The sequence below is a fragment of the Aquila chrysaetos genome, chromosome 16, assembly GCF_900496995.4.
Source record: "Aquila chrysaetos chrysaetos chromosome 16, bAquChr1.4, whole genome shotgun sequence".
Classification (NCBI taxonomy): domain Eukaryota; kingdom Metazoa; phylum Chordata; class Aves; order Accipitriformes; family Accipitridae; genus Aquila; species Aquila chrysaetos.
This window is the reverse complement of record NC_044019.1, coordinates 10,053,000-10,074,285: the sequence shown is the minus strand read 5'-3', so window position 1 is coordinate 10,074,285 and position 21,286 is coordinate 10,053,000. Positions and strand designations below refer to the sequence as shown.

Below are 21,286 nucleotides of genomic sequence, written 5' to 3'. Positions count from 1 at the left end.
CATTGTCATCATCTCCCCAAAGCTGCTCCACTGCCAGACTAGGCACAGCTAGAGCTGGAGACGTCTGTCTGACTCCCTCTGCAAGGATGAGATCATGACAGGCTGAGTGGGAAGAGGACAGAGCAAAGCAGGCAGGACCAGCTTTGTTTAAAGAAGATGGAGGTAAGTGTTTTGGCCACTTAAGTAAGACAACACTAGTTTTGCGGTAAGGATGCAAAAACACATGTTTTCCTGAGGGTGGCAGCATAAGTGCATGGATGCCATTAGAAAGGCTTACAACAAGGCTGACAGGCAAAGCCTTCTCACTGCATGGAAATCTAGGGATACACGTGCAGACCCCGCTCTCTGGTCCACCATTCCCCAAGTCAATGCCAATTACCGTTCCTTACTCAAGATCAGCTGCCACTTCTCTGGATTTGCCTGAACCTCCACCAACCCGAGCCTAACCACTCTCCAACCTCCCGCAAAGCCCCTAACAGCACAGAGACACAGGCTGCAGCCACCAGCGGCCTGCAGGCTTGAGCAACAGCAGCTTTTGGGGATGGTTCATGGACTGGGGTAATTTCTGGGGTGCCCAGTTCCATTCCCTTATCGTGTCCCCCCGTGCACAGGGCCCCTCACTCACATGAACTGACAATTAGCTTTTTGACCCTTGTTAGGGGTTTATCTCACCCACGTGCTACAGACAAGTTCACAGCTAGAGCATGTGTTGACAGCATTATTGACCCTTCCATTTCTCGGTATTTGAGAATCCTTTTTTTTTTTTCTCCTCCCACCCATCTTCATCATCCACTCCATGGGGCTACCAGAGCTCAGAGAAGTGAACACTGGAAAAAGATTAGGAGGAAGGCAGAATATGGATTTTACACCTTGCACACAGTCATATTGCCTTGAAAACTGGTCCTCACACCAGGCCTGTCAGTCTGTCCTGTGGCAAACGGTCATCACAGGCATGCTAGGAAGCATGCAGTCCTGTTTCAAAACCTTTTCCTAGGCTCATATCCAACCTAATTTAACATCTCCCCCTGCCAGCCCCCCCCTTCAGAGACACAAAGAGCCATGGTTTTCTAGGGAAGGGGTAGGAATTAATTTCCTCATCTCATATATTCCCTCCCCACCTTTCCCCATGAGAAATCTTGACATGAGAAGTCATCCCTCAAGTGTGCCAGGGCAGCTACACATTCCAGAAACCCTACATAGTACACAGTTTTGGAATTTTGAGATTTTGCCTCATCCACACTGACCTCAACTAGTCCCAAATATGTGTCAGGCAAGAGCTACTGCTGTGCTCCCACCAGCTGTGGGACCAAAACCCTGCCTGCAGCTGCTGAGCAAATGCTAAACAATTACTGATTCTGCCACTTCTCTGAAGGGCTGGACAATGGACATTTCTTCTACGTCACTTCCCTGCCCAACTTGCTTGCACAAGGCAAAACCAGCCAAGTTGTGTATTATGCAGGAGCAAAACTGACCTCACTTTTAGGACACAGGTAGCAGTGGAAGCAGATTTGATGCTGTGCTCTGGCAGACTGAGGCATCTTGGTCAGGTCACTTATGGGAAACCAGGACACACATACATTAATAGCGGTTCTCCCTCACCCTTTTGACTATTTAGTCTGCAAACAAACTGCCTTTTAACGTGTGCATTAACCTATGTAGCACAAGGGGAGACCAAGCTCAACTGAGGCCCTTAAACATGACTGCAATATTCAGAGACACTCCAGGTCTGCACAGCTTTCACATGTTTTCATTTCTAACATGCAAACACAGAAGGGAGACATTGCTCTGGACAGAATGTTAAAGAAAGCTCTAGCAGGAAGCAGAACATTATTCTCAGAGGAAGGACAGGAAGAACTCCATGGAAAAGAGGTCTGATATCAGCACCCCTAGTTAAAACCCTGCAGAAAGCATCAGGCACATGGGAGTGGGACTACACTCATGATTTCTATTCTGGACCCAAGTTCTCTCCACATACAGAGGGTTGGAGCCTCAGTGATGGAGAACATTGTACCAAGCAGCCAGGAGAACCATTTGCTAAGTCAGCCAGCACTTGCCCAGATTGCTATATATTACTATCATCTTAAATCCTCTAGTCTTCGGGACTTTTATAGCCAACTGCAGGCAGCAGTGGAAATAAGACACATCCACTGTTAGAAGTTGTTTATTTGGGAATTTCTTGTGTCTCTTCAGGCTAATTGCTGCCAGCAGACCGCCAAGACGACTGCCAAAATTGAGTACCAGCATTTCTGCCTTCTTATTCATTAGTGCATTATTTAATGAAGGAGCATCTTAAGAGTCTTACTTACCACTCCACGCAAGGTTGGAGGTATCAGCCCACAGTAGACAGGGATAAAGGTGCTGCAGACACAGGCCTGAGGGAGAAAGAGATCCAGAATGTAAGAAGAGATCAAAGCCCACTGAACCTACTACTCTTCTCGCAACACCACACTGGCATGTGCTGACAATTATACTCTAGTACTAAGGATATCAGAGACTAAGGCAAAACAAAGCTGCATGGAGTTCCTGCATAGCCCTCTGCAGTAAGTTCCATTCACCTGGATCAGCTCCTCCTTGGAATTGAAGTCAGACAGTATCACATTTTCTCCATCAGAGACCCGTGTCAGGGAAATACCCAAACGTCCCGCTGCAACCTCATGCCCATTCTCTGGCACAGTCTTGGACAGGCAGATCCGAATGATCTTCACCAAGTTGAAAGATGGGTGGAGTGGGCCCAAGAATCTCTTCCGGGCTTCTTTTGACACTCGAATAATGCTGGCACCAGCCTCACCTGCAACGAGAGAAAGAAAAACGCACCTAGCAAAACCAGCCTTCTCCTTTACAAAATAAGGCATAGAAAAGCCTCATTCACAGCTTTACTCAAAGGTTTCTCCCCACTGGCTGATATATAACTCAAGATGAGAGGCTATTATAAGCAGTGTTACAGAAGTCACGGAAGTTTGCTGTCTTGGCCTTCATACTCCCCCACTGCAAAGAGCTACCCTCATCTTACATATGTTTTATAAAGTCAAGGAAGATCACAGGCATCTGGCTAAGGACTCACACTTTTTCTTAATCCTGTTTCACTGGCCAGTGCAGGGCTGGTGAAAACACAGACTAACAAAGAAAACAAGGGAGATGCTTTAACTGCTTTGAGCTTAAGGCTAAATCCACTTCAAAACATCTTCCACTAAAACTTTTCTAGTAAGCATCTTCTTCTTTCTGACATGAAAAAAAGTCATCTGCCTGCAAGCAAAAGTGCCAGTAAACAGGAATGTCAGTGCTTTCCAGCTAAGTGATCCCAGCTCTGCTGTTAATGTCAGCCACATCTCAGGTGAGCAAGACAGATACTACGCTCCATTAGGGAATTAGTGCCTCCTGCAGAGTCTTTGGTGTCCTGTCCCTTCTGTGTCCAATTCCACAGCACTAAACTAGGCCCTGATGGCAAGCACGACTCATGAAGGCATGTCTGCTTTACCCTTGCACACAGTGACCCAGCTGGGTTTGGAGGAGAGGAGACATCCCATGTGCGCAAAAGGGAAGGCATCTGCTAAGCCCATTATGTCACCGTCACTAGGAGCCAAATCTGGCAAGAACATCAGAGCTCTCCAGTGGGAAAGGGGGGATGGAAGAAAACAAAACAAAAACATCAACCCAAGCCAAAGCCTCGGTGCCCAGCATGCTGCCCTTTGCACACACTGCCTGCTGCTTCTGTATGCATCTCCTAGCCATGGTGAGATACAACTCAACAGTTCCTCTAAGTACCAGCCAATCACTGCACTCCCAGAGGCATCTGGAATATGCATGCAAGAAGAATGTGAGGGGAAGAATTAAAGAAACCAGGAGAAAAGAGACATGCTTTCACAAATTCAGACTTCTCTCCAATCAAACTGAAGTTCAGTTCCTGGAGAAAGATGAAAGACTATCACAGTTCAAGCTAACTGGAAATCCCTCCATTTTGCTCTCCCACCCAGTCCTGCAACTGCAGAAAGGAGGCAGCAGAATGAAAGAACCCAAGTTAGACCTGGGTTAACAAATATAATGAAGATAAGAGCAACAACACCCTCGAAGCTATGTTGACACATCCCACTCTTTTGCAATACATGTGTGCCAGTGACATGTTTCCCATCAACACAGCCTGGGAATGCGATTCCGTGCTTAGGAAACCCATCAACACCAGTAGCTCAAGTACACACAGAACCAGACCCTTGGAACATGACCAGAGGCTCTGGGATCAGGATTTTAGGCACTGTGAGGTAGCAACTTAGGAGAAAATCCAAGTTCCCCCCTCTGAAGCAATTTTTAGCACTATAATCCCAGTCTTTTGCTCTGTCCTAGAGCAATGTTTAGCAGTCTAATTCTGATCTTACTTACTCAATTAGCAGTAAGCCATTGAGCCCAGCCTGTTCCAGATAGTAGCCACATGGTTCAACATCCTTCCCAACAAGAAGGAAGTCAGCCTCACAGAAATTACATTTTATCAGCACCATGACATTAGCACTCACAGTGTTCCCTAAGACGCTTTCACATCTGGCCAGGGGAGGCAAGACACACAAAGAAATTGCAACAGAGCCAAAACCCGTATGAATCCCAGCCCAGCACCTTCGCTACATGACCCCAGGAAACTCCACTGCACTGAGTGCATTGCAGGGAGTTGCTGGCTTAGCTGAAAAATACAGTAGCGGGGTGGGTGTCGAGTTTGCAGCTCACCCTGTGTGCAAACACCATGCTGGGGGTGTGTGGATGTCACCCAAGAGATGGTGCTTAGAGAACGATGCTTTCAGACTTGGCATCTCAGTGTGCAGAAAGATTTGACAGCAGTACTGAAAACAACTGCAATTAAACTGAGCTTGTGATTGAGCTAAAATGTGAGCTGGAAGTTTTTTAAGAAAAACAAAACAGTGAAGTCCTAACTATGCCAAGAAACAGATCATCTCAGCATTTGAGGGGAGAGTTCAGTTGCAGCTGCCTGCTCTATCACCATTTCACAGCCAAGAAGACAAAATAAGAATTATTGCTCATTAGTAATTTCATTCTTTGAATACTTTCTGGGTGTTTGTTGTTTTGGGGTTGGTTTTTTTTTTTTTTTTAATACATGTGTGCATACATGCATACACACAGGAGCTTCTGAGATATTTCAATTTAAGGGCACGTGTGATTCTGTTGGACTTGCTGGCTGCCTTGTACCAAAGCTGAGTGCAGAACAGCTCTGTGGGAAGAAAGGGGCACAGGGTGATACACAGCACCACCAGCTTTCCTGGAAATAAGGCTAGCTGAGAGTTCAGCCAAAGGATTCAGGTTTACATAGCTAGTTCCATGACAGATGGCAAGTCCTCTTGGAAATACATTTGGGAGGAGAGAGAAGAGGTGAGATGTTTTAATTTTGTTACTGCTAGAAGTGCTATTCCAGGAAAACCAGCTCAAATTCTGGTCGCAGCCTGCCAGAGGGAGCAGCTGAATGAGAGGTGGTCAAGAGAGACGAGTCCTATGGGGGTCAGCCACAAGCTGTCAATTATTACTAGGACTAGTCCAGTGCCAATTCCAGTCCACAGAAAAGTTTCCCATGGTTTTTGATAGATCTGGCGATTCAGGACACAGGATCATGTGAAAAAGCTAAATTAAGTTCCTCTTCCCTTATTGAAGTATGTACCAAGAGACAATCCCTAATAGTTGGTATTGCTTGCTGTGAAAACATTTCATTCGTCTCCCACCAACCACTTAATTCAACACTTCTCCCTGTACAGATTTTCTAAGTCAATATTCCTCTAAAAATTATATTAATATGTGGAATATTCCATTTTCATTAGAAAAGCCATAACCCCCTTTCTTCCCTGCCCCCACCACTGCCCCAGTGGGTGGTGTTATACATGAACCCGAGTACTGCAGGGCCATTGCCCTTATCTGAATTTCAGTTGTGATGACGCAAAGGAGCATCAGACAGCTGTGTCCTGAAAACACCCCAATGTGTCCCTTGCCAGATAAGGGAGACCAGCTGCTCCACCTCTGCTGGTTCATCCTGTGATCCTTCTGCAGTGGCTACAAGGGGCAAGTTACTGTTACCCATGGGAAAAGAACTGAAGGCAGCTGCTAGTTTGCATTTCATTTTTTAAGCTATGTCAAGCCAGCTTCACATTAGCATATTGACGTAGCAAGATCATTCCCTTAAAGCACTGGCTTTCACCCCCACCAGTCATGCTCGACTCTAAAATAACCCAGTATCTAAGTCTTTGCTGCCTTGCGTCCCCTAAACTACCCCTCTCTAACCTGAAAAGCATTCAAGCAGCATATGCTATTTATAACTGTATACAAACACCTCCAGCCACAGCAGCCTGCTGCTACTCTGCCTCTAGAAAAGGAGAAGAGCTGAAGATCAATCACCTAAAACTGATGTTAGCCAGGCTGCTTGGAAGACCCTTAAGCACAGCTAAGAGCTCTGAGATGAAACAGAAAGGCTACTTCAAGCCTGTGCAGTGCATAAGGATGAGGACCATTGCAAAGGTTAAACACCCTATGGCAGGAGGGGTGATGAGTGGGGAAGAAGAGCCTCTTCAGACCTGCATCTTCAGCAGCAGGGCTTTTGCACCAAGGGCACCATGATGCTCTCCTGTTGACGTTAGACCACACTGATATCCATTTGCCAGCCAGCAAAAGGACAGTTGACCCATAAAGTATTTCAAGTGGGAAAAAAAAGCCTAAGACAAACAAAAATAGGAGCAGAGCAGGCTGAAAAGGGAGGCAGGCATTCTGGACATTCCACACAGTAGCTCCTGTGACTGCAGCTCACCCATGACACTGCAGCTCCCTCTGGAAGAGCTCCATATCAGCACAAAGATCACCCTCTGTGCCAGGGACATTCCTGCTCCCTGGTTAGTGCAGCAGTAAACAGGATGCAAGCTTAAAAGAAAGGCTCTTCAACACGGATGGAGAACAGAGGATGGCACAGACAGTTGATGGATGTAGGGACAGCATCTCCTGTCCCTGCTGGTAGGAGGCATGGACAGAGAGGTCACACCCAGACTGCAGATGCCATACCTTACCTGGACTAATGGGGCAGGCTGGGAACTATGGAGATCCTCGCTAAACCTGCTTCTCATTCAACACCGACAAAAACTCCAATGGACTCCTTCCTGCACATCAGCAACACAGGAGGCTCCACTCCTCTCTCTCCTCAGTCCCAACCTCCAGCTCCAGACTGGCCACACACACCAATACCAAAAGCTTTGAAAGGAAGACAGCTAGCAGAAGGAAGTGCAGGTGCTTTTGACATTCCTCCAGCACCTTGAGAGCCCAATGCTTTTTTAGTTTGGGATGGCATGACCAAGCTATTTTGACTGCAAGATTTTCAGGACAGGAGCCAGCTCCTGTGTACTGTAACCAGGGACCTCATTCTGGAGCTGCTTAAATTCTGCTTAGCTATCTGTTCGAGCGATGTTTGTGTGATACTCAGCACAGATGCTCCCTGCAAGAGTCCCTCACTACAATCATCACACTTTGCTTTCAACTCAGATGGTTGCTGAGCATCACTGGAGTTCTCGTGTCTTCCATTGGTAGATCCCAGTCCAGATCTGGATTTAAGAATAGGATGAGTCAGAAGGAATTTACTAGCATGATCTCCCTCAAGGTTAATTTAGCTTGGTTGCCTGTCCCTTGCTATTTCAGCTGTTGCTGTACCTCATCCATGGAAGAGCTAAAAACCAGTCTCTAATGATGAGCATGGGTTTCAGGAAAGCTTTCCCATTTTCTTCCTGGGCACAAATCCCCAAGCTGCTGCAGCTCAGCACACACAGCTCCTGCACCTGCCTTTCTCCGAATATTGACAGTAAGCAATGGACATGCTTTTCCTGCCTGGCCCTCCTCAGGAGATGATACAGTCCTAATTATAACACAGTCCTGTCAACAGCCCAAAAACTTAAAGCTGTAAACAAGAGGCACCGAAATAAAAGTTTGCAAGCTGACATCTAGAAAGTAATTAACAGAGAACTTTACTGGATGTTTCCTCACAGGTAGCCAGAAAGCGCCCGTTCGTTCATCCCAAGGAGCAGTGCATAGCAACGTGCCAGTGACCCAAGGACAACCCCAATTCTTGTACACAGTGACCTCAGTCTGTGAAAGACTCCACTGCTTGGCTGGACTTCTGTTTCTCTTCCCACACTCACACTGAAGCAACCTGGTTTCCACTCGTTGTCCCAAGAGAGCAAGAACCAGACAGACCTTCAGCTGACCTAAGCTGAACAAAGGCTGACTTGTCCTGAATAGGAACCTGACCCAAGATGTTCTCCGACTGCCTCTCAGCAAGGCCAGATGGATGTCAAAGGGGGGCTCAAAGACAAATTCATGCCAGCAGGATATAAAGTGAGAGTGAGGTCTTATGATCTGCCCTTATAAGACATTTTCAGGTGATAGGTGTACCCCACAGCTGGTGGCAGCTCTTTAATTTCAGTGTGAAATCCTGGACAGATGCCTAAAAGCATTGAGTGTGGAAAGGATGCCTATCCCTCACTTGCCAGGAGTTGTATAACTCCCACTATTTAACACAAAGAAAACGCGCCCATTTTTAAACATTTGAGGCTGGGGGATGGCAGCTGGCAGTGGAGCCTTTAAAGGCAACAATTCTTTTCACATCTGTGCACATCTTCCTGTAAGCCAGTAATATTGAGAAATTCCATGTACCAGAACAAGCTGTTCTGCTGGGACTTCCCTAATTTTTGTTGTTCTGAGGTATACTTAATTTATATTTATTTTAAGGTTTTTACTCAATCCTTCTCTCCTACTATTTTGCCGTCAGATAAGAAACAGCTCAGCTGACTTGGCTCCAGATAAGAGATACAGGAAGGAAGCTTTTCTTTTTCTTTTTGATGATACATAGGTAGCAAACACAACTTACCACACAACACACACCCACTCAGTCTGTAGACAGCCTTACTGCTCAACCAGCTGTTCCCTGTGGCAGGTAACCCTTCCCAACAGGGGCTCTGTGCAGGGATTTAACCCCTAAGCTCAACAAGCAAATGATTTTGCAAAACAGATTTCTTAGAAAGCCTGGCCACCGGCCGTAAATAACAATCTTTCTCCCCCTTTGCTGAAAGGTGAGGAGCACTGATACACACCGTAATGGAGTAACATCTAGGGATCCCTATCAGACTATGGTAAGCAACACCTATTCTGACCTTACAGGTGGGGCAGGTGGAAACACCAAGAGGAAAAGACAGCTTTTCAAGTAGGGCCAGGTCTCACAGCCAGAGGCAGATGCTGAAGGAAGGGCTCAGCCCATAACACTTTCTGGCTCAGATTCTCAGTACTGAGCATTGCAAAGTCTAGACACAAACAGTGCCAAGGCACAGCCTGCAGCAGGAGAGCTAAATAAATCCAGATCACCTGCAACTACTTCAGAGCCAGAAGCCTCCCTCTTATTAACATGTTTGTGCCCAAAATGTTTGCTCTTCTATTTCAAGTAAAATTTGGGAAAAAAGCAAAAAGCTGTTGGTCACTTCAGCTGTTTAAAAAAAGCCAAACCAAAAGGAGCCATTTTCCCCCTTTGAGCCAAGAGAGATGGTGATTTTGTGTGCTCTAGATACCAGTTAACAGATGAACCAGAACTATTGCCACGTCCTTGATATGGGGAGCTTAAGGAGGAGATCTGCTTTTAAGTTGCCCAAGTTTTTTCCTCTTGCACAGAGCAGCTCACCAGGCAGCCCACAGTGACTGTTGCCTCCCTGTTCGCCCATTGGTACCTACAGGGTAGGACCCTCATGCAAGCCAAAGCGCAGATGCACAATTCATGCCTCATCTCACCTTAAGGCAGGTTGCTCTGCTTTGTACAGAAGCAAAAAGGCTTTTGGAAAACAGGCACAAGAGCTGCCAGGCTTGATTACATCTCTAACCTAAACCCTTGCACCAGACAATGTACGGTTGGCACACCAGACCCTCACCACGCGACTGATGTTCTCCAAGCTGAGGCCCGCTTTGTTTCTGCGGCCAGGACAGGAATGTTTATTTTTGGAACAAAAATCAGACAGCACAGCTGTTCCTGCGAAACAATCAATAGGAAGGCCAAGAGGCAGCTCAGTTCAGGCAGACAGCCAGAATCATCCTCTGTCACAACCACAACAGCAATCCCCACAAGCCTCACCTTTCTCCACTGTAATTCCCTAATATGAGGCTTAATGCTGCATTTCTGTTCATTGCATTAGAGAGAAATTAAATGGTATAACAGCTCATGAAAAGGAAAAGTTGCTCAGGAGCCCAGGCAAACTGCACTGAAAGCCATGTCCTGTCCTCATCCATCCACCAATCCCTGTCAACACTCTAGTGCAACCCAAATTGCATGGGGTGACAAGAAAAGGGGATTCACAGAGTAAGAAAAGGTGCTGCTCACTCTGATCCAGAGCAATGCTGGGTTTGGGGTAATTTTTTTTAAAAGCAAGTACTCAGCGAGAGAAAGCTAGCACAGGGGATAAACAGACCAAAAAACATGTTGTAATAATGTGAAATTGCCCTTCTCCTTTGCCCTGCACAGAGGCATAAGTGGAACCACATCCAACTCTCACTTTACTCATCTGAGTGAAAACCACTAACACAAAAAGCCTCCAGTTGTTGTTATTCTGAACTGGTGCAGAAGGATCAAGTCTTACCCACATGCACAATGTTACACACACTCCATACTCACTTCTCAGAGTCAGTTTGCAGAATAGCACCACAAACCTAGAGAAAGAGTGCACTGTTTTCACTTCACATGGGAGGTATCACTAGAGGCAAGATGCTTCGGAAAAAGAGAGATAGTGCTACAGGACAGTAGATATCTTTGCCAGGCACATGCACCACAGATCCACAAAGACAAAAAGTGGAGTGAGCAGTCATCATTTCTATTTCCAGAGCCTGAAGAAATAGCTGCCACTCCAGCATCCCGTTCAGCTTTATCACACACTAGCCTGTACCCTCAGTGGGCTCATGAACACCAAAGCAAGGCCCCCACACAGCTTTTGGTGGCTTTCAGTCAAACCCCTGCTGAATACTCTCCTGCATGCTTGCAGGCAGCAATTGTTTTGTGTTCACCAGAGATGTCAGCAGAGGCAGGGCTAGCTCTGTCATGCAGTAAAGAGCAGCCAGTCTCCTTTCTCCCCATCCTTTCCCACTGTACACTTGCATGGCTACTAAAGCCCTGGCACAGAATGAAAGGAATAGCCCTGAAGTCTTCCACTGGCCCTCAGCCTGCATCGTGCCCAGCTCCCTCATGCTTGCACAGCTAGCCAACTGCTCAAATCCATGCCAAGCACCTCCCCATGCACCTGCGAGCACGCTGCTTGCTGTGCCGGCTTCACCCTGCCATCTCACACAGGCATGCTAGGCATCACCTTACACCCCTGAACTCTTCCCCACTAGCCACGGCATGAGCAGAGCAGGCTCCAGCAAGGAAGTAAAAATGAGAAGCTTCATTTCAAAGTAGTCCTCAGAAGAGAGGCAGGGGCATTTTGCTCTAGAAGGAATCTCATTTTGATGAAGCAGCTTATCTGGGACGCAACTTCAGGCAGACCACAAGGCAGTCTTCGTTCCTCGGGAGCCATGACACAAGAATATCTGGAGACTGATGTTATCTTTCTTCCACGGACATCAACAGTGGTCCCGGAGTCACAACTCCCAGGCATCATGATGACTGGGGTTCTGAAAACAACCACATGAGCAGGACAGGAGATACTCACAGAGGGTTGCACAGACCCCTGCAAGGGAATAGCCTCTGCTCAACCCTTCCCACAAGGCTGAGCAGTGCACAAGCAAGGAGACCAGCAAGACAGATGTAGCAAAGTCCACCTGAAGCTCACACACACAGAATGAACTATGGCTAGTAGTTAAATGGTTAGTTTGTTCCCATAAAGAAGTTTTTACCAATCCCACTATATAAGAATGCTGGGCTAGATAAATCAGTGTAACTCCCCCTGTGCCGATAGTCCACTCTGAAGCACAGGGCTCTAACTTTCTCCATGCATGACATAACTATGGCAGCCTGAATCCACACCCTGCCTCCATGATACACTGGAATAACTTTTTTGCCAGGCCCAGCCCTGAATCAGCAGCATTCAACAAAGCTGCCAAGAGCAGCTCTTGCTATTAACGTATGTAAAGGGCTCCCTAATTCATTTACACCCTCAGATGCCGCCACCTCTACTTCAGGATGCTACGCTCGATAATCCACAGGAGTGGCAGCTCAGAGACACTGCCAGAGCCTCCAATGCTAAAACGGTACTCGATCCTTTAAACCCTAACCCAAAAGGCTTCCAAAACCAGTATCCATCCAAACAAACTGCAGTGTATGAAGAGGAAGGGAATGGTTCTCTCTCAGAAGAAATCCTCCAGGCACAGTATAGCCAAAAGCCTGGGAAACAGCTGCAGAAGGCACTTCATGAAGCTTGCCCATTCCAGAGGACTTTTCAGACACAAGCCATCAACGTAGATTTGGTCTTTATCTGTACCAGAAAGCACCACAATTTCAGGTCTGGGCAAGTGCCAGAAGGCAGCACAAAGCCCTGGGTTCTAGTAAAACTACCAGCTTCCACACCTGACGTATCCCAAGCACCAAGAACAAAGTGCATGCCATCTGCCCAGACTCATCACCACTCGGATCACATGGAGCTTGGCTTGTTCTGAGCCTTTCAGCTGGGGAGAGTTCCTTTCTCCAGAACACCGAAGGCAGCTCTCCCAGCCACACTGTACTGCAGATCAGCACAACCGCAGGGACAGGATCAGGCCTGTCACAAGCAGCTATTGTATTGCAAGTGCCAAACTCTCTCCTCTCTTCCTTCGGCCTTTGTAGCTACAACAGGCAGAGCTACAACAATCTCCAGCATCTTTTCTACACTCCCAGGCTCACCAATTCCTTCCCTTCTATGCGCTCCTTGGAAGGGATTTTCTACTGCCCCAGACCCTATCACTTCCAGGACACATTCTGCCTTTTCCCAGGGACATAGACTTATTTAGGGCCTTCTGCATGGAGTCGTTTCCTCTACCCCTCCTTTTCACCAGCTTACTCTCTCTGGTGCCTTATGCCTGCCTGACAAGAAAGACAGCCTAAGGCAAATACACATACACGGGCTCCCTCGACTCCCAGACTCTTGAAGGCACATCCTGACTTTCACCTCAAGTCCCAAGAACATTTAGCAGAAAGAAAGAGGCCAAGTATTAGAGCTGGGCATTGGAAGTGTAGAAGTGCAGAGGACTCAATGGGAAAGTGGTGGCCAGCTTGGAATCCAGCCAGCAGCAGGGTATGCCTCATGGAGAGCAAGGTGGACAGGAGTCACCTGCTCACACTGCTCCTTGGAGGAGGAGATTTCTGAGCTTTTGCAAAGGCCCTGGAATTAGGAGGCTTGTCCATTCCCAGCTCTGGAAAGAAGGAATGCTGACCAAATTATCATTTCTCCAGCCCTTGCATGGTCCTCTTCAAGTACAGTATAAAGCAAGCACAGAGTTGAAAATCCTCTCCAGCCAAGCCAGTGAACATTTCATCCCTGCTTCATGGAGGGCATAGAGGGAAACTTGGAGAAACCCAGAGCGAGCAGGGAGGGGGCTAGCATCAGACTACACTCATTCCCAAGCCCACTGTGCTGGAAGGCAGCACGGCCCTCTGACAGACAGGAAACAAACACCATCAGCTACTGGACATGCAGGCAGAGCTGCTGTAACCACTACAGCAGCAGGAGTTTGGACCTGGAAGGAATCTGAGGAAGGTTTTTGATTTATCAGGACTACACTCAACTTCCAAACTTAATCTCGTATTTTATAGGAAGGACTTGCAGGTGCCTTGAAGAGTTTTGGGAGATAAGAGGCAGAAAGAAGTGGAACAGCCTGGACATGCTACAAGTTCAAGAGAGATGCTGAAATTATGGGTCAGAAAAATGACCATGCAAAGACTGCTTGTGCTGTTGCCACTGAGACTGCACAGCTGTTGTTGTGGCTGACAGAGAAAGGCTGGGCACCAAGCTGCTCTGCACACCTACTGTCTATGTCAGGTGACAAAAGAATAAACACATGCATTGCTACGACTATGTTTTTTGCTAAAAGTGGCTACTTGGCTTCCCTTGCACTCATCCAACACGATGCCTGCAAGACCACCTTTCCTCACAGGAACTTCCTTATTAGAGCCAAGCAGACAATAGGAACAAGCTCTCTCCCTCCCAGCAAAAGGTATTGCAGGGTGCTCTGGCTGCTTGGCTGCCAGCTCACTCATGCGGACACCAGAGCCTGCACCCCTGTGACTGCTGATGGCACTCATCCAGGCACAGCAGCTTCTCCACCAAGCCAGTGAACATTCCCAACTATGTCAGCACAGAACATTCCCCCACCCACCTCTCTTTTCCACCAGAGGAAGAAGCAGCAGCTTTACCACTTCCAGGGAGTGCCAGGAGGTGCCCCATGAGTTACATCCACATCTCCATGTATGTACATAAGGGTGCCTCTCCTTCCATTGACTGGGCTGGGCCTGCTGAGCTCAACAACTTTTTCCCCAGCTAGGGCCTCTGCAGGAGATACAAATGACAATCTCCTGTGCAGGGAGGGACTCAAGTTTTGAGAGGCCACAGATGCTATGAAGCTTTCCTTCATGTACCTGCGGAGATCTACAGATCTCTTCACACAGCCACACAAGACAGCATCATACATACTTGTCCTAGGATAAGCTTCATGATTCACGCTTTGGCCAGCATAAACTGGCATTGCTCTGAGGACTCCATAGAGACTAAGCTGATTTATTTCCCTCTCAATCTGGGATTTGGTCTTGGACTCCACACACACAGAAAAAATAATCTCTGTGACCAGCCCTTAAGCCTTTGCATGCTCATAATCAAATTTCAGGAGCACAACATTTAAGATGCTGCTATCGTTCATTATCTCAATTTCAAAAGGTAAGAGAGGGTTTGGTTTGTTGGGGTTTTTTTCCTCCTGCTACTCAATGGAAAAAGTCTATACAGTTCAGCAGCATATTTCCTGGTGGTCACATGGTGACAGCTGACAAGGAAACCTGAATGTCACATAACTGTTACTTCATCTCAGGTCAAGCCTGAGACAGAGTCCTGGCTAAGACACTAGTTAAAAATAAAGAAATAAATAAATCCTGTAAACAACCCAAGAAAAGCTCTCCAACAAACACCCCAAACAACGCTACTCAATCTAGCAGGTATATGGCCTCCTCTCTGTATTCTTTGTACTAGAAGCATCCTCTCAGCTTGCTTTATCATTTTCTGCTGACATTGTCATGCTTTAGGAGAACAGCTAACTCCCACAGACAGGCGTTTGATAGCCAGCTTTGCTTCTGACAGCAGAGCCCACCTCTTCCCCCCAAAAAAGCAGCAATTCAGCAGTTCCAACCCACCCTCAGATGAAAGCTGTATAAGATAATACTCACATGCTACACAGACAACTGAGATGCTGTTGGTTAACTATCAGTCACAAGCACAGTCTGGGACCTTAGCATCAGCTCAAAAACAGTTTTTCAGCAATTACAGGTTCACATTCCATCATCCATCCAGGCTGCCACACTTCCAAAGCAGGCACACCAAATCCCATACAGCTTACCAGAGTGAGATGATTCAAGATCCTTAACAAAAATATATCCCCTACCCTGTATTTAAGAATCCAACAGTAGCTGCATTTTAGCGTTACTTGTGACTGAAAAAGGACAGTCTCATCATGTCACATAAGCCAGTTTTACTCATCCAGGCCAGTGACTTAAGGATTTATTCAGACAGGTAAGCATCCTCAGAGCTCCAGGCCTGGAGTTTGTGAAAAGCTGAAGGATTTGAGGTACACATAAGGAGGAGACTGCAAAGCCAGCACAAAAGGACTTTTCACTTGCTTGGCATATGAAGGTGCTTTTCCTGGTGTGCTGGACTCCAACAGCCCCAAGAGAAGACACAGGCATGACAGAAGGCCATTTCCCAGGAAACCCTCAGGACAAAAAGTGATTCATGCTACAACACTGCAGTATGCACAATCAAGTAACTCATAAACATGTGAGACTTTGCCCTATGCACCCTGATAGCCATACAGATTATTCTAGTGGAAAAATAGCAATGCTTTTTCATGCCAGCAAACAGAATAATCTCAAAGCTGGAGAGAGCACCTCAGATGCAGGACAATACCACTGTTTTAAAAAAATACCACTGGAGAATAAATCCAAGATCCCTGCACCTTAATGGTAAAGTGCTTAACAAGAGCTAGGTGAGGTCATATTGGACCATAAATACCTCCTGGCCTCTTATTTATAAGGTCCTCTGCCTAGCTAATATGCATGCCCAGTGCTGTTTTATTTGGTATTCTCAAATGCACCTTTGAAGCCCACAGGGAGCTCTCAAGGCTGCATATCATTTGGTCAGGGCTTTCAGTTCAGTGTTAGCCCGTAGTGAAGCCTTACTGCCATATACAAATGACGACAGTGTAGTCTTAGTTCGGGGAGAAGGCAGGATCAGCTCAGAGGCAAGCTGAACAGGTGCAAAGGCCAGAAGGAAAAAGCTGGAAAAGAAACCACTAAGTGGGATCTTACACTCTGAAGTCCAGGAAAATTCCTGTTCTCTCCGATCAGGGTCTCAAAGGATCAGAACCAAAGAAAAACCCCAAAGGAAGAGGTTTTTCCACTCCTCCCCAGGAAGTATTTATCATGGCATAGTAGAGTCTCACTGAGTTCAGAGCCACGTACAGATGCATGAAGGCACTAGCCTTATCTACACACAGCCAAATAAACAAGGCTTCTGCAAAATTCCACTCTGCTTGTCATCCATCAAGACACACTATTTAGCATTTCAATTTGATGGACAGGGCAACAGACAGTGCAGGGCAGCAGTTGCCATAAGCTTCAAAGCCCATGGGCTATTACACTTGCTCTCAGACAGAAACCAGCTGCATGGCAAACACAGATACTCGGTATCCTACAACAGCCTGTACTAGGATGAACTGCTCTCCTAGTACAGGCTGCAGATGTACCTTCTGCCACCGTCCCCTTCTTCCTTATGATTTCATTCTAAACCCTGGACCTCAGCCTGGAATCTGCACTGTCAGGAGTTTATGACAGGGACAAAGTGCAGTGATGCCATGCCCCAGCCAAGCACCCTGTTTGCTTTTACTTCCAGAAGTCAGCTCTGTTACCTTAGAGCTGCTCTCTACCCAAGATATATATATGCCAGCCACACAAGCAGAGTCAAAAGAAAAGTATCCCAGAAAAGTCAAACTTCAGACAGAATTTAAAAACGCAAGATCCAAGCCTTGGCTGGCTTTAAACAGCATGGTTTGCCCTCTTTCAGGAGGGAGGTGAATGCTGCCTAGAAGGTCGCCCATAACTCAGTCCTCTTTATCATGCCTCCCCTTGTACCTCACAGGGAGCAGGAAAACCTATTCTAATCCTGATTCACAGAAAGCTCTCTACCAGGCTGGTTAACTCCCTGAAGGCAATGCCTAGCACACCGTGGATGCTCAGGACATATAAAACAACAAGGTAGACATAACAGACTTGCTCAGCACTATAATGGCATCTGAGCAAGGCAAAGGGTTTGGGCACTACCGCTAGCCTGTCTCGTGTTCATGCCACACTTCTGAGTGGCACAGGGACCACCCAAGTTAGGGAACTAACTGGGCAGCCACTTCTTCCAACAGAAGCAACAGCAAGTAAAGCAACCAAATCCCTGGCAGCTATCAGCAAATGGATCCCTGCAGGAAAAGGGATTAGAGGAGGCCTTTTCCCTTGTCCATGATAAAAGCTGGCACCATGGCATGACTACAGCCTTTGAGATCCCAGGCTGGGGTTTGAACAGCTGTTAAGAGCTTCCCATCAAGCTCCAGAAGCAACGGTTACACTTCATTGGGCGTTTCTGTAAACAAAATGCTAAGGAGGGAGAAACTTCACATGAAACTACACAGAAAAAGCTAACTTTTGCTACCTGAAGGCTACATCTCAAAACTCTACCTCTCCCCAAAGAACAGGGAGTGCCGTGGAAAGACACCTGTGATCAAGGTGAGAGGAGTTCAAGCAGTAAACAGCTCTGGTTTCACTTGGCTCTAGGAGAGGCTTGTAATTCTCTGAGACTAAACAGATATACCTGATTCTCTCACACCACATTCCCCTTTCAAGTTTAAGATACTTTTCTGCATTATTTTTTTTTCAAAATAAAAGAAAAGCTTCCAAGTACAGACTCTAGCATGTGTTCGTTTACTTTTCCCCCCATGTGCAAAACGGCTAAACATCAAAACAGCAAAAAAAACAGGAAACACCACACACCATTCTCTTCAGCTGTTTCCCAGACATGCCCTAAGCAGGGACAGACTACCTTGTGTGCCTGCTTCAGAGATAACTTTTTAAGGTTTCTTCTGTAACTTGAAAACAGAGATAATATCTAGCTAAACTGGTGATGTAGCTCTTGCAGAGGGCAGTAAAATTTCCCAGTGCCCTACACCCCAAGGAATAACCCTCTTCCAGAAATAAAGATGCTAAGAAAGAATAAAGAGAGATTTCCTAGTTACTCGGAGTTCAACTCTAATCCGTACATGCAACACCCTTCCTGACGTCTCCATCTCCAGCCGCTTCGCCTCCCATTCGCAGCCACTAAGAGCTGGCACCCACACGGCGAGAGGTCAGCTCCACTCCTCACCAACAGCCCCACATTCAAGCAAGCCAAACCCAGAACCGAACCCCCAGAAGTCCACTTCACTACGGTGGGGATCAAAACCAGGGCTTAATACCTTCCTGACGTGGGGCAGCGGTCCCCTCTGCGGACACCTGCGCTGCAGGGCACAGCGGCACCCACTCACCCACCCTCCATCCCACGGGAGCCAGGTGCCCATTTTGGACGTGCTCTTCACGGCCTGACGGGGCCGAGGTGCCTCCGACACCCCCTCGGACGCCAGGAACCCCCGCGAGGAACCGAGTGTGAATACTGAGGTAAAGGCCTTAAAAACAAAGCGCCGCACGCAGTTGGGAAGGAGGAGGAGGAGGGCGGAGAGCTATTGCCACCACCATTCTCCCCCGCTGCTGTTGTAATTCAAAAGAATTCCTCACAACGAAGGCAAGACTCGAAGGAGCGCTCAGCTCTGGCAGCCGGCTGGCCTCGCTGTGACAGCGCCGGCACCTCAGGCCGGCCCCGAGCCGCCCGCGGGCGCCGAGGGCTCCTCGCCCGCCCCGCGCTTACCGAGGCAGGCGCCGCTGACGAGGGCGGTGGCGGTGAGCGCCCCGGCTGAGGCGCCGTAGACCTTCCTGGCGTTGGCGACGAGGAAGGGGGCATGTTCCTGCAGGCAGCTGGCTACCCCGACGTGGTAGACACCCAGGAAGCCGCAGCCGGCGAAGGAGATATTCCAGGTGGAGTCCAGGGGGAACATGGCTTCCGCGCCCCGCTGAAAGCGGGGGTTGCGGGGGGCGGAGGAGGGGAAGCCGCGGGGCTCCTCTCACATCACACCGCCCCGGAGCGGGCGGGACGGAGGAAGAGAGCCGGGAGTCGCTGCTGCGGAAGGAGACAGTCACTAGCACGGCGAGGTTTGCCGCTAGGTTGTTGCTGGCAGCCGCCGAGCTTATATGAGGCGGCCCCGGCCCTGCCCTCGGCCGGCGGAGGGGCCGAGCTGAGGGGCGGTGACATCGCCCCTCCGCCGGCTGAGGGCGGGAAGCTCCCGGCCCCTCCTTCCAACCCTTCCTCCGGTGACCCCCCCCCCCCCCCCCCAGCCCGGGAGGGCGGCCTCTGTGGGCATTGCGGTTATTCGCCGCCCGTTGGAGCACAGCAGTCGTACCACTGTCTCCTCCCTTCAGCGGCAGAGGCTAAGCCCGTTCCTTCGAGGAGCGAGGGGGAAAGGAGAGGATTACAGCTCCTCACAAGCACCCCAAGCCTTGCCGTGTACCGGGGCACCAGCCCGTCTTCCCCCCACAAAACATGCTCGCTCTTGAAGGCCTCTGCTCCCAAGTTCTTGGCGTTTCCTGCAGGTAGAGTCCTTTGCTTTTCAGGAGAGGGGCAAAAAACGTGAGAGGAAGGGAAAAGCTTTCTCCTTTCATAAAAAGCTGGGGAGCCAGAGGGAGGCAAGGCTCAGCACAGGCATAGTGCAAGAACAGAGAGAAAGGCAACCCCTCTCTCTTAACAGCTTTCTCTGCCTCTAAACTCACCAAAATACACCTGGTTGCTTACCTTTGCTACCCTTCTCTTAACAGTTTTCTCTACATGCCTCTAAGCTCACCAAAACTCTTACCTTTGGTCAGGGCAACCACAATTTTCAGGAGTCCTTCTGCAGAAGCTCTGAGGACAGGCAAGCCCACGGCGTATCAAGTTGCCACAGAGCAGCACTGGGTGAGAGGCCAGTGCTATTAGATCAAAATAGATTTCAGAAGCTGGAAAGATCCACTTGTCATAAACAATACAGACTATTTATTCAAATAATTAGATAAGTGTGAAAGTTTACAGGGACATCAAAAGGATCAGCATAGCAAGAGAACCAGCTGCTCAACTCAAAGCGAGGAAGCAAGATGAGCAGGAGGGAGGTTTGGGGGATACAAAACAAAAAGCTTAAGTAGTTTTTCAATAGACTCAACATGGGCAAAAGCACTTTCTACCAAAGTTTAAAAAAAAAAAAAGGCTTAATTCTTCTTGGCATAAATCTATTTGCATTAGTTTTCTTATAACTGGTCAGAAGTTTCTCATTTGGGACACTTGTTAGACCTGTCCTTAACAGCTCTCAAACTAAGCAGAACTAGGCCTTCCTCCCCACAGGAATTTTACCAGTTACATTAGTGGCGGTCATCCAAGTAGCCCTTCTCCTGTTCCTTCCACTCCAAATGTACTTTCACAGGATACAAGGGAGGCTGGTACCCTCCCCACAGAGGGGCCATCCAGGTTGTTAAGAACAGCTCTCTACTGCCTGACAGACAGCTGACTGAAGCAACCAAACTCAGCAAGTAACCCTTATATAAATCAAATATTTGAGCTCAAGTTAGGCCTCATACTCCAGCCTCTACAGAGTGCTTTTTCATTAAACATTTGCGCTTTCCTTCCATCCGACAGGCAGGAGTCAAGCCTTATCTTTCTTCCACATTCTACCCTGGAGCCCACCACCTCACCGAGCTGCCAGGAACTACCCTTGATACACACTAGCTCCATCCTGGAGCACCTAAAGAACTAACCCCAGTTAATCTCAAGTCCTCTGTTTATGCCCTATACCCACCCTTCTTTCCCTTCCTCTTATACCTCTACTTGCTTTTGTAATTTCCTTCCTCCCTTAAGTTTGATGTGGTTACGTAACCATTGTCAGCCCTCATCTCCTTCACCTGAAGAGGTGAGCATTGGCA

General features: G+C 47.9%; 1 protein-coding gene across 1 annotated transcript in view; it reads right to left on the bottom strand.

Moving 5' to 3' along the window:
* PNPLA2 (patatin like phospholipase domain containing 2) overlaps nt 1–19,576 on the bottom strand; it is a 31,299-nt gene extending 11,723 nt beyond the window's left edge. The window contains exons 1-3 of the mRNA XM_030038878.2: nt 19,155–19,576; nt 2,556–2,788; nt 2,307–2,372 (exon numbers count right to left, since the gene is read on the bottom strand). Of these exons, the coding sequence (XP_029894738.1) occupies nt 2,307–2,372; nt 2,556–2,788; nt 19,155–19,341 (486 nt within the window). The 5' untranslated portion in view covers nt 19,342–19,576. The remainder of the gene's footprint in view (nt 1–2,306; nt 2,373–2,555; nt 2,789–19,154) is intronic.
* Between the last annotated feature and the right edge of the window lie 1,710 nt (nt 19,577–21,286).